The sequence below is a fragment of the Branchiostoma lanceolatum genome, chromosome 4 (genome assembly GCF_035083965.1).
Source record: "Branchiostoma lanceolatum isolate klBraLanc5 chromosome 4, klBraLanc5.hap2, whole genome shotgun sequence".
NCBI classification, from domain to species: Eukaryota; Metazoa; Chordata; class Leptocardii; order Amphioxiformes; family Branchiostomatidae; genus Branchiostoma; species Branchiostoma lanceolatum.
In genome coordinates this window covers 8,541,205-8,555,001 of record NC_089725.1, presented here as the reverse complement: position 1 = coordinate 8,555,001, position 13,797 = coordinate 8,541,205, and the positions used below count along the sequence as shown (strand labels likewise).

The 13,797-nt window shown below is 39.1% G+C and overlaps 1 protein-coding gene across 4 annotated transcripts in view; it reads right to left on the bottom strand.

Annotated features, from left to right (window-relative positions):
* LOC136432421 (condensin-2 complex subunit D3-L-like) overlaps nucleotides 1-10,436 on the bottom strand; it is a 38,849-nt gene extending 28,413 nt beyond the window's left edge. For all 4 annotated transcript variants that reach the window (XM_066423690.1, XM_066423694.1, XM_066423692.1 and 1 more), the window contains exons 1-6: nucleotides 10,227-10,436; nucleotides 8,499-8,659; nucleotides 7,752-7,830; nucleotides 6,972-7,055; nucleotides 6,288-6,489; nucleotides 4,751-4,928 (exon numbers count right to left, since the gene is read on the bottom strand). In XM_066423690.1, the coding sequence (XP_066279787.1) occupies nucleotides 4,751-4,928; nucleotides 6,288-6,489; nucleotides 6,972-7,055; nucleotides 7,752-7,830; nucleotides 8,499-8,659; nucleotides 10,227-10,281 (759 nt within the window). In that variant the 5' untranslated portion in view covers nucleotides 10,282-10,436. The remainder of the gene's footprint in view (nucleotides 1-4,750; nucleotides 4,929-6,287; nucleotides 6,490-6,971; nucleotides 7,056-7,751; nucleotides 7,831-8,498; nucleotides 8,660-10,226) is intronic.
* Nucleotides 10,437-13,797: the final 3,361 nt, after the last annotated feature.

Below are 13,797 nucleotides of genomic sequence, written 5' to 3'. Positions count from 1 at the left end.
TATATTTTGTTGCCTGTATGATTTGATTTGGTTGTTGAATAATTAATGTTGCTGATTGTGCTGATAAGTGATATGATTTATTGATTGAGTTCTTTAAGTTTGCTCTGCTATAGCTTTATAATTATGCACTTTCTTCTTTTCTGCGGAATACTGATAAATTTCATTGGAGCCACACATGTACAGTGCCCCATATAGAGTGACCCTGTATTTATGTTTTCATGGGAACCATCCATTCGAGTTATACTTGAGTTTTGTTTTGTTTTGTTTGCTCATACATGTAAACCATCCATTTTCTTTGATCATTAGTTCTTTAAACCTTTGTTCAATGATTTATTATATCTGGATTTCGCATTCACACTTTGTTTCGATTACCATTTATGTACTTTTGTTTGTTAACAATAGTTTTGACAATCATTTTATCACATTGATTATGAATTTTGTTACCCTTTATTTAACTTTATTTGTTTACATTAGTTCACTTGTCATCATGATTTTGCTGCGCACCATTCCCCCAGATGCCTGTCCAGTATTCCTGACATTCCCCAGATGCCATGACCCAGGTGGAGGTACAGATTTGTAGTTATAATTGTAATGGTCTAGGTGATTCTATTAAACGTAGGGGGGTTTTTACTTGGTTAAATGATAAACCGTACCAAATCATATGTTTACAAGAAACCCATTCTGTTTTATCTGATGAGAGTAGATGGCAAAATGAGTGGGGGGGAACCATTTTATTTTCTCATGGAACCTCCAGTCAAAGGGGTACAGCCATTCTTTTTAAAAACAACATCAATCCGTCTATTAACCAAGTCAAAACGGATTCTGATGGAAGATTTGTTATTGTAGATTTAACAATTGATGAATTTAGATTTTGTATAGTTAGTTTATATGCCCCTAATGAGGATTCCCCAGTATTCTTTTCGACTTTATTAGAGGAAGTAGATAATTTTCCTGAATGTAATGAAAATTTAGTTATAACTGGAGATTTCAATACAGTACAAAACCCACAACTAGACAGACTTGGTACAAATAGAATATATCACCCTAAAGCTCATGACTCCATTTCTGAACTGACAGGCAAATTTGATTTAAACGACATATGGCGATTTCGTAACCCTAACACCATCAGATACACTTGGCGTCGTAGACGTCAAGCGAGTAGGATAGATTATTTCCTAGTTAGTTTTAAGTTAATTAATAAAGTAAACAAATGTGTGATTGCCGACAGTTTTAAATCTGACCATAAATTAATTGCTATGTCCCTTGTAACTGCTGAATTCCCTCGGGGAAAGGGGTACTGGAAATTTAATACATCTTTATTAGAAGACACATCTTTTTATCAGAAAACTGTTGAACTTATGAATGAATTTTTTAATATCAATAGAAATACAGCCAATCCCCATATTGTATGGGAAGCTGCCAAATGTTTTTTTAGGGGGCACTGTATTAAGTATTCTAGTTTTAAGAAAAAACAATATTTATCCAGAGAGAAACAATTAATTGATGATATAAACAAACTGAACACCCAAATTGATAATATGACTTCCCCCCCAGACCCTATACTCCAGGACCTTGAGAATAAACAGAATGAATTAGAATTATTATACAAACACCGCATAAATGGTATACTTATAAGATCAAGGGCCAAGTGGATGGATTCTGGGGAGAGATGCACAAAGTATTTTTTAAATATGGTTAACAGAAATTATACCAGAAAGAATGTTCAGAAATTAAAAATCTCAGATGATATTTTCACTTGTAACCCTGAAGAAATCTTAAACAAAGAAACTGAATTTTATTCGAAGTTGTATTCCTTTAAAGACCCACCATTGCCCCTAACCCCTGAGAGAACTCAACAATTTTTCCCTACAGATTATGGTAGAGTATTATCGAATGATCAGCAGCTGGGCTGTGAGGGACTTATCACAGAGAAAGAATTATTTCATGCAATCAATACCTTTTCAAACGGTAAATCCCCTGGTTTAGATGGAATTCCTGTTGAAGTTTATAGAAAATTTTATTCGGTATTTAAAGTTCCCATGCTTGAATGTTTTAATTATTCACTTGCACAAGGTTTCCTACCCAATACCCAGAAACAAGGAATTATTTCTTTACTGTTAAAACAAGGTAGTGATGGGAAAGATAAAGACCCTACATTATTAGACAATTGGAGGCCCCTTACATTGCTATGTTGTGATTATAGAATACTGTCTAAATGTTTAGCTTTAAGAGTGAGATCTGTTATTAAGGATATTATTCATGAAGACCAAACGGGGTTTATTCATGGTAGATTTATAGGAGATAACATAAGACGTATTCTTGAGACTATTGATTGTTATGAACAGGAAGATAAACCTGGTCTTATATTTATCGCGGACTATCAAAAAGCTTTTGATACTATTAGATGGGACTTTATCATACGATCTTTAGAATTTTTTAATTTCGGCCCCCAATTTATTGCCTGGGTAAAAGTTTTACATAATAATGTTATCAGCTCTGTATTAAATAACGGTTATATGTCTAACCCTTTTACCTTGCATCGAGGTGTAAGGCAGGGTTGCCCCCTTAGTCCTTATCTTTTTGTTCTTGCTATTGAAGTTTTAGCCATTAAGATTCGCCATAATGAAAACTTGTCTGGCTTATCTGTGAAGGGGAGATGTACCAAAATTTCACAGTATGCAGACGACTCCAATTTCCCTTTTGCTCCTAATTTAGCCTCTTTTTATGCGCTTCTCCAAGATTTAGAAAATTTTTCTCAAATATCCGGCCTTTCCTTAAATGTTGAAAAGTGCAAAATTCTTAGAATTGGATCCCTAAAAAACAGCAATTTCAAATTGCCTACCCATCTCCCTTTTCAATGGGTGAATGGTAATGTAAAATTATTAGGTATCCATATACCTGAGAATATAGAGAATATTATTGATGATAATTTTGAACCTGTCTTAAATAGATTAGATAGAATTTTATGTCCCTGGAAAGGGAAAAAATTATCTTTATTTGGTAAAATAGCTATTATTAACTCTTTAATTGTTCCTCAGTTCACCCACCTCTTTCAGGTGCTTCCATTGCCAGACAAACAGTTATTTATACAGTATGAGCGGAAAATTTTCTCTTTCATCTGGAATGGAGGACCTGAAAGAGTTGGTAGAAAAACAATTTATAATTCCATTGACAATGGTGGTCTAAATCTAAAAAACCTGTATGCCTTTGCTCTCACAATAAAAGCTTCGTGGGTCCCCAAATTATACTTTAATCAACATTGGTTTAGTACATGGCTGTTAAAAATGCACCCGGCTTTTCAATCAATTTTCTTTCCTTTCTTTCAGCTAAAGTCTATACAGCATCTTAGAATAAGTTTGTTTTTAAGTGAAGTCTTATTGGCATGGTACACATATCAGTATAAAATCCCCACAACCCCTGATGAGATCAAACAACAATTATTATTTATGAATGGAAATATTCTTATTGAAGGCTTACCGGTCATATTTAATGCCTTTATCAATCGAAAAATTGTTTTTATAAATGATATCATGAATATTGATGGCAGTATTATGTCTTATGATGAATTCTGCACAAAATATGGAACAATTTGTAATTACTTTAAGTATAATCAATTAATCTCTGCCATTCCCAACAAATGGAAATCAGTTTTATGTGATACTTCTCCAGGCCAAGTATGTATCCCTGCAACACAGAACAATAGATGGTTAAAACAGATAAAAATTAATAAGAGTATGTATAGATTCTTTTTGATATGTAACAATCTTATTGATACTTCTCACAAGGTGCAATTATCATGGCTGTACCTCTTTGACACCCCCATCCCCTGGAAACAAGTATACACCTCTTTGATGTTATGTACTATTGACTCATCAACTAGATTTTTCCAATATAAGATTCTGCATAAGTTCTTACCTACAAATAAGCTGTTGTATATTTGGAAATGTATAGATACCCCACTGTGCTCATTCTGTCATGATGAGGATGAATCGTACATACATGTCTTTTGGGAATGTCCGAACTTAACCCTCTTTTGGAACAAAGTCAAAACCTGGTATTACCGTAGAACTTCTAGATATTTAATGTTAAATGGATTCAATGTTATTTTTGGTAATTTGTACTCTGGAACGCCCCCTATTGAAAATTTAATAACATTACTAGCTAAGGTATATATATATAGATGTAGAAAATCAAGTACTTTGAATTTTGAGTCTTTTCTCAACTACGTTCATTTTTTTTACAAGGTAGAGTATTATGTAGCCCTGAAGAAAGACAAATTGGACAAGCACCTGGGGAAGTGGGGCACGTTATGCAGCTGAATATGTGATTCATATGATTCATTTCTTGTTTCATTGAAACTTCTGTTGTTATTTTTGTCATGCAAGAAATCCCTTAATCTTCAGTTACAGTACATTATTCATCTCTGTTCGATGAATTATGTGATCATTACCCAATTTCGGTTACTATTATTATACCTGATTTCTTATTGTTTGTATATGAGCACTTATTGTTGGATGGTTCTCTCATTGTATCTTGTTATGTTCTTTGAATAATAATAATAATAAAATAAAAAATTAAAAAAAAAAAAAAAAACACCCCTTCCAATGAAATGGTATGGCTAACCTGCGACGTCACAAAATCAAGATGGCGGCCACCACACATGCCAATGGATCCAACAAAGGTTTTGCTACGCAAACCTGTAAATATAGTTAGACAAGCCAGGTACACTCAAACAGTGATGATGTCATACCTCCAGTGCATGCTGGGTACTCTCCTGGCGCTCCTTGAGGGAGAAGTGTCCGCAGCGGAGGAGGCGGATCAGGTCCTTCAGGCAGCCAATCAGCAGCTGTTTGATCCTGCCCATCTCCTGTGCGGAGAGGACCACCTCCTCATCATCGCTGTCATCTTCATCCTCATTCTCCCCATCTCTGTCAAAACAACATGGAACGCTCGTTCTTATGTAAATGCACACATTTTGTAACTTCCGTTACCGTTTGAAGAAAGACGTTCCTGACATTAAGATATGCCACATAGATGGTGCAAGGTTTTTTATAGAAAAATTGAATAAGAGGTAGCACACACAGGCAAGGGAGTGAATTCTATGTATTTATGGAAGAATCCATTGCTGAGTGAAGGCTGTATGCTGGATATTAATCAAGCCAAAATCTGAATTTGACCAGGGGGCGCTGGGCTGAAACACGAGGGCACAGCGCCCCTCTTTCCCGATTTAGATGATTCCCTGCAGTGCCAAACTGTCGTTTTTAAAAGCCAGAAAAGTTTTAAGTCTTCATAATTTTGTAACTTCCGTTACCATTTGAAGTAAGTACATTCCTGACATCAAGATATGCCACATATAAGGTGCCAAACTGTCGTTTTTAAAAGCCAGAAAAGTTTTAAGTCTTCATAATTTTGTAACTTCCGTTACCATTTGAAGTAAGACATTCCTGACATTAAGATATGCCACATATAAGGTGCCAAACTGTCGTTTTTAAAAGCCAGAAAAGTTTTGAGTCGTCATAAAAACGACAGTTTGTCACCTTAAATGTGGCATATTTTAATGTCAGGAACATCTTACTTCAAACGGTAACGGAAGTTACAAAATGTGTACATTTAAATGAGAACAAGCGGGAAGTGTCTGACAATGAATTTAAATCACACAAACTGTTTTTCATCATGGGGATTTTGCTCACCAAACTGACGATGTTATTGCACACGTCCGTAAATAATACAACTCATACGACAATCTCCCAACCAATGTTCCTTGTACCAAGAATTATGTAAATTAATTCCCAATTTGTATAATTTGCACTTCATCATGTATATTTCTCTCTAAGCTACCTGCATATAAGGAAAATATCAAGGAAATCAGTCGTTCCTTTCTTCAGTTATTCCTCTTGGAAGATTTTGACGAAAATGCCCCTGCAGTTCCAGAGCAAGCTGCTAGGGGCCTAAACCTACACCACTTATTTCTTGCACCACAAGCTATCTGCCAACAAAAAATCAAGACCATAGCATGTCCAGGTCAAAAGATACAAAAAAACAGAAGTTCTGCTGCAGTACCATGGTCACATACCAGGGGGCCCAAATCGCCCTTGACCTTTGTCTACCCAATACCAACCCACATACCCAGCTGCACATACCAAATATCATCATAATCCATCCAGAGGTTCTTGAGTTATGCTGACTACAGTAGTCCGGAAACACAAACACACACACACACACAGACAGACAGACAGACAGACACACCGAAAACAATATCTCCATTTTTCATGGAGATAAAAACAGACCTGTCTCCCTCTTGCTCCATGTCATCCTCCCTCCCCTGGGATTGACCCCCCCTCCTGGGTGCCTTGGGTGGTTTCTTCCCCTGTACTTCTGCGCCGTCGTTCTTGTGTTTGCGCTTGTTCCCTCCAGTCTGAGGCCAGTGCTTCAGTACATTCACCGCCTTTTCGAACAGCACTGCATGGAACGTGCCATACGCACCACTACCTGGGGTTGGGAACAGTATACAGGGCTTGAAATTCATTTTTGGAAAAAGGTGCACTGGTGCACCCAACCCAAAGAATTAGGTGCACAGAAAAAAATTTGGGTGCACCACATAAAATAAAGTTGAATGTCAGTTAAACATAAGTTTGACGCTACTGCCTCTCTTAAGAACTTCAATCTGGAATTGTATCCAGACTTCAAATTTCAACCAAGCAAGTACATCAAATAAAGTACACCAAAAGATTATATTATTTTTTCTGATACTTACATTTCAAGAATATTCTGTATGCTACTACTATTGCTAGTGTACAAGAGAACCGGTACCCTTAAGTATAGAGTACAAAAATATCTAGGTGCACCAGTGCACCCACAGTCAAAAATAAGGTGCACAGCTCCAATTTTGGGTAAACACAGGTGCTCATGCACCCAGTATTTTGAGCCCTGCTAGTGATCTGTGTCCGGTGTAAGAGTGTTACCAGCCTTACCTGGCACTTGCAGCAGGTTGAAGTACAGACTTGTGGCCAGACAGGCGGCCTCCTTCTCCACAACGCTGGCTACTCTCTGTTGGCCTGGGACATCAAGGTAGACACAGAAAATCAGCTAGTTTTATAAGCCGTTGAACCTCAGACTGAGGATGAAGCATGACGCTTTTTCGTCAGCTAGTAGTGCAATGCAGCCTCGCTACAGTAGTCTTCAACTCAATCTAGCCGAGTTGCTTGTGTTATGCCATTATAACATTATTCAAATATGCTACGGGTTCAGGTTTGGACCAAACCTGAACCCAAACCACTGGATTCAAATCCAGACCTGATCCTTGAATGTGGCTTTAGGATATGATTTTGGAAACGGTCAGACGTTTTAAGTAGCATCCACTACTTGGGAACCAGCTTTAGCTCCTATACCAAACAATAGGAGCTATTGTCTCTATTACATCAACATTGTCTTATTTGTTTCCCCATTCTAAAATTGTCTTCTCTTTATTTGCATATCAATTCATAGTTCGTGGTTAAAAACTTGCTGTTCTACAAATCTTGCTCAGTGTCACTGACGAAAAGTAACTTGGATGCTACTTGAAACGTCTGACCGTTTCCAAAATCATATCCAGTTGCTTGAGTTTTTTATTTGGCATATCGTATTACCTGGATGTCTAACCTTCGTCAACGAAAGTTAAACTTTACTATGTATCCTTTGAAAACCATTAATTTTGATTAAAACCAGACTTCTTGCATGTACATGTAGGTGTACCTTCTCACAATCCACCTCACCTGTGTAAATACAGTAGAAGGCCAGGGCAATGATGTTACGGTACGAGAGGTCATGGTCAGACAGGAGGCTCCAGAAGTCCTGTAGTCAAGAGAAAAAAACTTGGTCAAACCTCTACATTTGTGACAACAGACAAATACTGACTGCACTACTGTTAACGTTATTTGGTTACTACTTTTTTTCTTCAATATTTTTGGCAGCTTCAACAGAGACATCTTATTGTGAAATCATGACATTGCAAATATACTACAGAATTGTAGTATAAACTTCCACAAACTTCAGTTCAATCACCAAGAAAACCTCCTAGTACCGGGGAAACTAAGTTCCCTCGAAAATTAATGAATTAACAGCAGGGATAAATCTAAACATGGGAACAGGGGCACTGCGCCCCCATGCCCTGACCATACCCTGGGGAGCAGATACTCTGACAACTCACAAGCATACAATTCTGATTAACCAGGGATGCTTCTAGGTCACATGTGGCCAGAGTCTTTAACTATGATCTGTCTGGCAGTAATTTTGCCGCCAAGGAAGCCTTACATTAAGTTAGAATGTCCCAATTTAACTTAAAATTCTCTAAAACTCAACACTTTCCCCAGGTTGCTTGGTTACTCCGCTCCCTTGCAGTGCTTCCCCCTTGCAATTTTTTCCTAGAAACGCCCTGAACAGTATTCAATGAGAATCTTTCCAAATCTGCCCTATTTTCCTAGATGGAAACAATTTAAAGTTGTCAACTACTCCGACTTTACCTGTCCGCCTTGTTCTGCGTTGTCCTCGTTTGAGTATCGTGCCAGAAGCTGGCCGGCGCGTAGAAGGCTCTCGTTGTAGCGCCTGTCGATGCTGATCCCGGCCTCGTCCGTGGGCGGGTCACAGATGGTGAAGTCACAGTCCCAAACCTGATCCACCCAGTCTGTAAACCAATAAACATGTGCATAGTTGTTGAATGTTTGATTGTGAAACAAACAGGTGAGCAGCAGTGTTCTCACCAGAATTTTTTCACAGCATAGGGGTCAGGTACAGAAGGCCAACTTTAGCGGCGCAAGTCACGCGTGGAGTGCTGAAGACATGACCAGAGTAGGGAGTCCGGCATGTTCCCCCGGAAAATTTGTAAATTCATAACCCAATGAGACATTATTTCATGCATTTTGAGGGATAAATTTTGTGAAGTAGACTTTTTCCTCTGTCACAGCCTCATTCTAAAGCCAAATATGAACTTTTTATAAGATTTATGAAGGGTCACAAGGTTTGTCCCAGAAAGAAACACCCCTATGCTGGTTGAAACACAGCATAGGGGGTCCAAATCACAGCATAGGGGGCCCAGTATGCTGAAAAGGCCTGGCGAGAACACTGAGTAGACACAGACTCCTGGCTCCCAGGGATCGAACCCGGGCCCGCCAGTCTACAGGCCGCACACCTTAACCACTAGGCTAAAAGTTAAGAATGGTCTGTTGGAGGCGCTTGAACCCCAGTACTGTTACAATTGTACTGGGGTTGCTTCATGTCAAATTTGTCCTAATGTAGTAATGCCATATAACATTACAGGAATATACTAGTACTAGTAGTAGACTGATAGAGGCCTTTTTCGGTATGCCTTCTTCTGAAACATTACATTTACAGCGTTTACAGTTCTTTTAATTCTTCGTAACTCGTAGCTAGACCACTCTATTAAATTCACCATTAAGCAAAATAGGTGCATATATGATTTTATAGTTATCGTCATTGGCACTTAAATTTAGTGAGAAATGTTGCTAGTCTGCTCAAATTCAGCATAATACGCAGCCACTGACTTCCTGAATTTAGCATAAAGCATGGAGGCCCCTAACAGTGCGTCCTCCGGCTTGAACAAGTTATAAGAAAGAATCTTTGTCATAATTTTCTCCCTTACTATGAAACTACAACTTGTTGGTTTTCTGTCAAATCATAATTTTACTAAAAGAGAGACATGAAATATTTTGGCCTACAATCCTTTTACCATTTATAATGTGGGGTCTTCAAATCATATAGTTGGTTATGACTGAAGTAACGGACATTCAAAAACGCCCAATAGATTACTGATCTTCTAGTTATGTTTCTTGTAAACAGTTCTTGTAGTGCTTAAAATGCTAGTTTTTCACCAGTTTTTGCCGCATAAAACGTTTTTGAATGTCCGTTACTTCAGTCATAACCAACTATATGATTTGAAGACCCCACATTATAAATGGTAAAAGGATTGTAGGCCAAAATATTTCATGTCTCTCTTTTAGTAAAATTATGATTTGACAGAAAACCAACAAGTTGTAGTTTCATAGTAAGGGAGAAAATTATGACAAAGATTCTTTCTTATAACTTGTTCAAGCCGGAGGACGCACTGTTAGGGGCCTCCATGCTTTACATATTTTTTCAGGTCTGGCCCTGCCCCCCTCCCCCTTAATCAGTTCTCCACCAAGAAAACACAAAGCTACTGACAATCTAAATGCCTTTATCTGCGATATACTTACCCTTCTCTAAAGCTGCTATACCGAGCTTGACGCACACGTCTGAAAAATTAGACATTTCTGTGCAGTTTCGTTGTCGTTGTTGTCAGCAGTGCTTCTTTCTTCCTATGTTTTCAACTGCCGCGCCAAAATGAACAGTTCTGTCAAAGCGCAGGCGCGGATAGTCAGAATAAGCGCCACCTACCGGAAGTTGTGATGACTGCTGCTCAAGCATCATAGTGTTAGCACAAAGTTCAGCTTTTAGTGCTCGTATTCTCTATCATACATATTGACAGTCGGGTCTTTTCCACTTAAACTTCAAATTTTCAGATTCAATAAGATTCTTAAACGTAAGGTGCGTAATTTAAATCAATCAATCAATAAATCAATCAATTAATAAATAAATCAATTATCTTTATTGTGAAACCACTTTGCAGGCATGTCTGATCTGAGGACACATCTAAATTTCATTAGATTTCTTCCAATTTTAAAAGCACGTTAAAACATTCCAGTTGATTACATAAAAACTGCATCACAATGTTCATTCATATTTATAGTTCATCCTTTAGACGGACAATCGACTAAAAGCGTATGACAAAGGGTAACATGATCTAATATTTTAGCAAACTCCAGGATCATGTAACGTTACAACTATGGATTCTACCGACACAGAAGACCAGCTTTTACTTGAAACTTATATCGGACAATTCAAATGCAATACAAGCAAACAAAAACCATCCCAGCAGTAGCTGAGTTAAGATTTCAGTGTAAAATCAGACCAGACCAAAAATGTAAACTGTAGATGTAAAACAAAATGTCCCGCTACTTTCTCGTGACAAGTGAACATGTAGTTGGCTAGGGGGTAGCAGTGGCCTTCGCTTCACATATGTAATTAAGTGTACTTATGCACACATAATCATGCCACTTGTAGGGGGAGACATAAACGTGCCATACAGCACAGTTTGCAGCAAAATCACCCACAGGGTGCCCCGGATACCAGTCGTTCCAGCCGGTACCGAGTTTTGTCCCGTCGTCCCACACCCAGGTTCCCTCCTGCACCTGGTCTGTCAGACCGATCCAGATATGTTGATTGAGGTATCTGGTCTTGATCTGTTTGACCAGGAAGTCGTTTGTTGCCTGGTCCTTGGTCATAGCCAGGTGCCCGCCGGCAGCCTGGCAGTCGGACCTAGCATCGGCGTAGCTCTTCTCGTTGGTGGGTTCCGAGAACTTGTAGCACATATCGGGCCTTTCGTTGAACCGTTCCAGGCCGCAGGGACAGGCCTGTGTCTTGTTACAGCAGGCTGCAGAATAATCGAAAATATTTTACAGAAGACCATTGGCTACAGCAGCACAAGACCCAAACCAATGGAAGTCATGCACTGTTCAAAATTAAAAGACTCAGAAATGTAAATTTGTCCGCTTTTTCCACACACAGTGACAGCAATGTCAATAAAAACAGGTTGAAGCGTACATCTTCTCATGCATCTAACGATATAGATTAATTAAATTATGACAAATAATTTGGACGCGATGTTGAATAAACTTTTTTAGAAATCAGGTGCTGAAGATAAAGTACCCGTGTGCCTGCATGTTAGACTCACCCCTTTTGGTGCGGCAGAGATCCAACGTGAGATTCTTGACTTGGCCTGATAGATCCTTAACCTTCTCCTGACCTTCAACTTGTTTGCCAGCCAGATCCTTTACCTGGTTCTGCAGATCCTTGACCTGCTCCTGCAACTTAAAGATGACGAGCGCCTGGAATGGGTACAAGATAGAAAAGGCTTTGATTACTCACATGTGTATGTAGTACAATACATGTACTTTGAGCTCCTACATTGTTTATCTGTGTGATACTTTAATTAGGTTGACCAGAAACCCCTACCCTTATGAGAGTTTAAAAGAGTTTATAAGGGAACTCCAGAGGTGCAACGATAGTCTACAGAGACTGGATTGCTAAAAAAAAAACTATAAAAAAGTTCAACATAATTTGATTTGATTTGGTTAGAATTGCACTGTTGTAATACACGTGAGAAACAGGCAGCTATTGCTCGTGTCGTGACCCACACATAATACACTCGTTTTTGCACTTGGGAGGGGTGAGGAAAGTCGTGAAAAGTGACTTTTTCCCTGTACATGTCATAATCATTTTCATTTAACAAAACATTAGTATATTTCCTCTAAATTGTCAGAGGCGCACAGATAGTCATTTAACAAAAGGTTATTTCTACTCCATTGTCACCACGTAACAAGACCTGAAGTCTACTTCAAGGTTATACTTAGGTTATTCAGGTTCATGTTCAGGTCCGACCTAATCCTCTGAAGCTGAACAAGAACCTGAATGTTCAAGACCAGAAACCCCTACCTTGTTTTCCGCCCTCATCTGCATTTTTGTTTGATGAGTCTCTCTGCAAGAGTGGTTTTAAGGTACAATATGAGAGCCACACCGTCCAGGCCTTACAATAGTTCGATATTATTTTGGTTCACTTATTGGGTTTCCTTTATTTTTACTGGTTCAAACGTGATTTTCTGGACTAGTACTAGTGCAACGGTATCTATTCTAGATAGAGTTGAAGGACTCACCTGGTTGGCCTCATCTATGTCCTGGAATAGCTTTCCCGGATGATCGGTGCCGGTCATATCTGGGAAAATGTTGTTGTTGATGTTGATGTTGAAATCAAGGTTTTCCTCTGGATCATCAGCTTTCTGGCTAAAAGGACCTGGAAAAGACTCCCCGGAAGCCTCATGCAGGGTCACCAGGAGGATCACAAGCAGCGTGGCAACTTTCAACATCATGGTTGGGTCTGTTCGTGCACAAGGATCTAGAAAGGACTTTCCCGACGGCCCCCACTACCGCGGCGCAAGGCAACGATGCCTTACATCCTCCTGTTGTTGATTTTACCTACTCAGTGCTCGGTGTTCATTACCGTCCTACACAAAATCAACTGCTCATCGCTTTTCATATTGTCCACCATGCACAGTTGGTTATTTTAGAGTACAAAGGTCTGAAATGACTGATACACTGCAGTGTCACTGAAGGCAAGGACGCCCGCGGCAGCCACGTGCACAGTGCGCCGTGAGCTTCAATATCTTTTACTTTACCACATTGTCATTAGTCAGCTTATTCTCACCAATTGAGATAACCGATTCTAGCGTTGTACGAATAGGAATGCGCGTCAATTTACCGCCAAGCGTTGTCGGTCCTACTGAATTTACCGTTAAGCGTTGCAGGTTTTCCTGAATTTACCGTTAAGGTAGCAGAACACAGTTTTCGGCCTATGGGGATTTTTATATTTCACCTTAAGGTGACTGGCTTCAACCCGGACAAATTATAGTGCGGTACGTGCACTTGGGAAATACGAAAAACGAATATGCTTGAGTTTAGGGTACAACTTACAAATAGTTCAAAAACCAGCAAATTCTGTCGCCCACTTTGAAACAGCGCTCTGCGAGAGGTCACTGAACTGCAGCCGACTCACCCGGAGAGGCAGTTGCAAAAGAAGACGTATTCATACACAAATCTTTAAAGCGGAAAAGGTCCACCATCCAAATCCTACAGTCTAAAAGCCGACATATTCCTACACCACACAGCACAGTT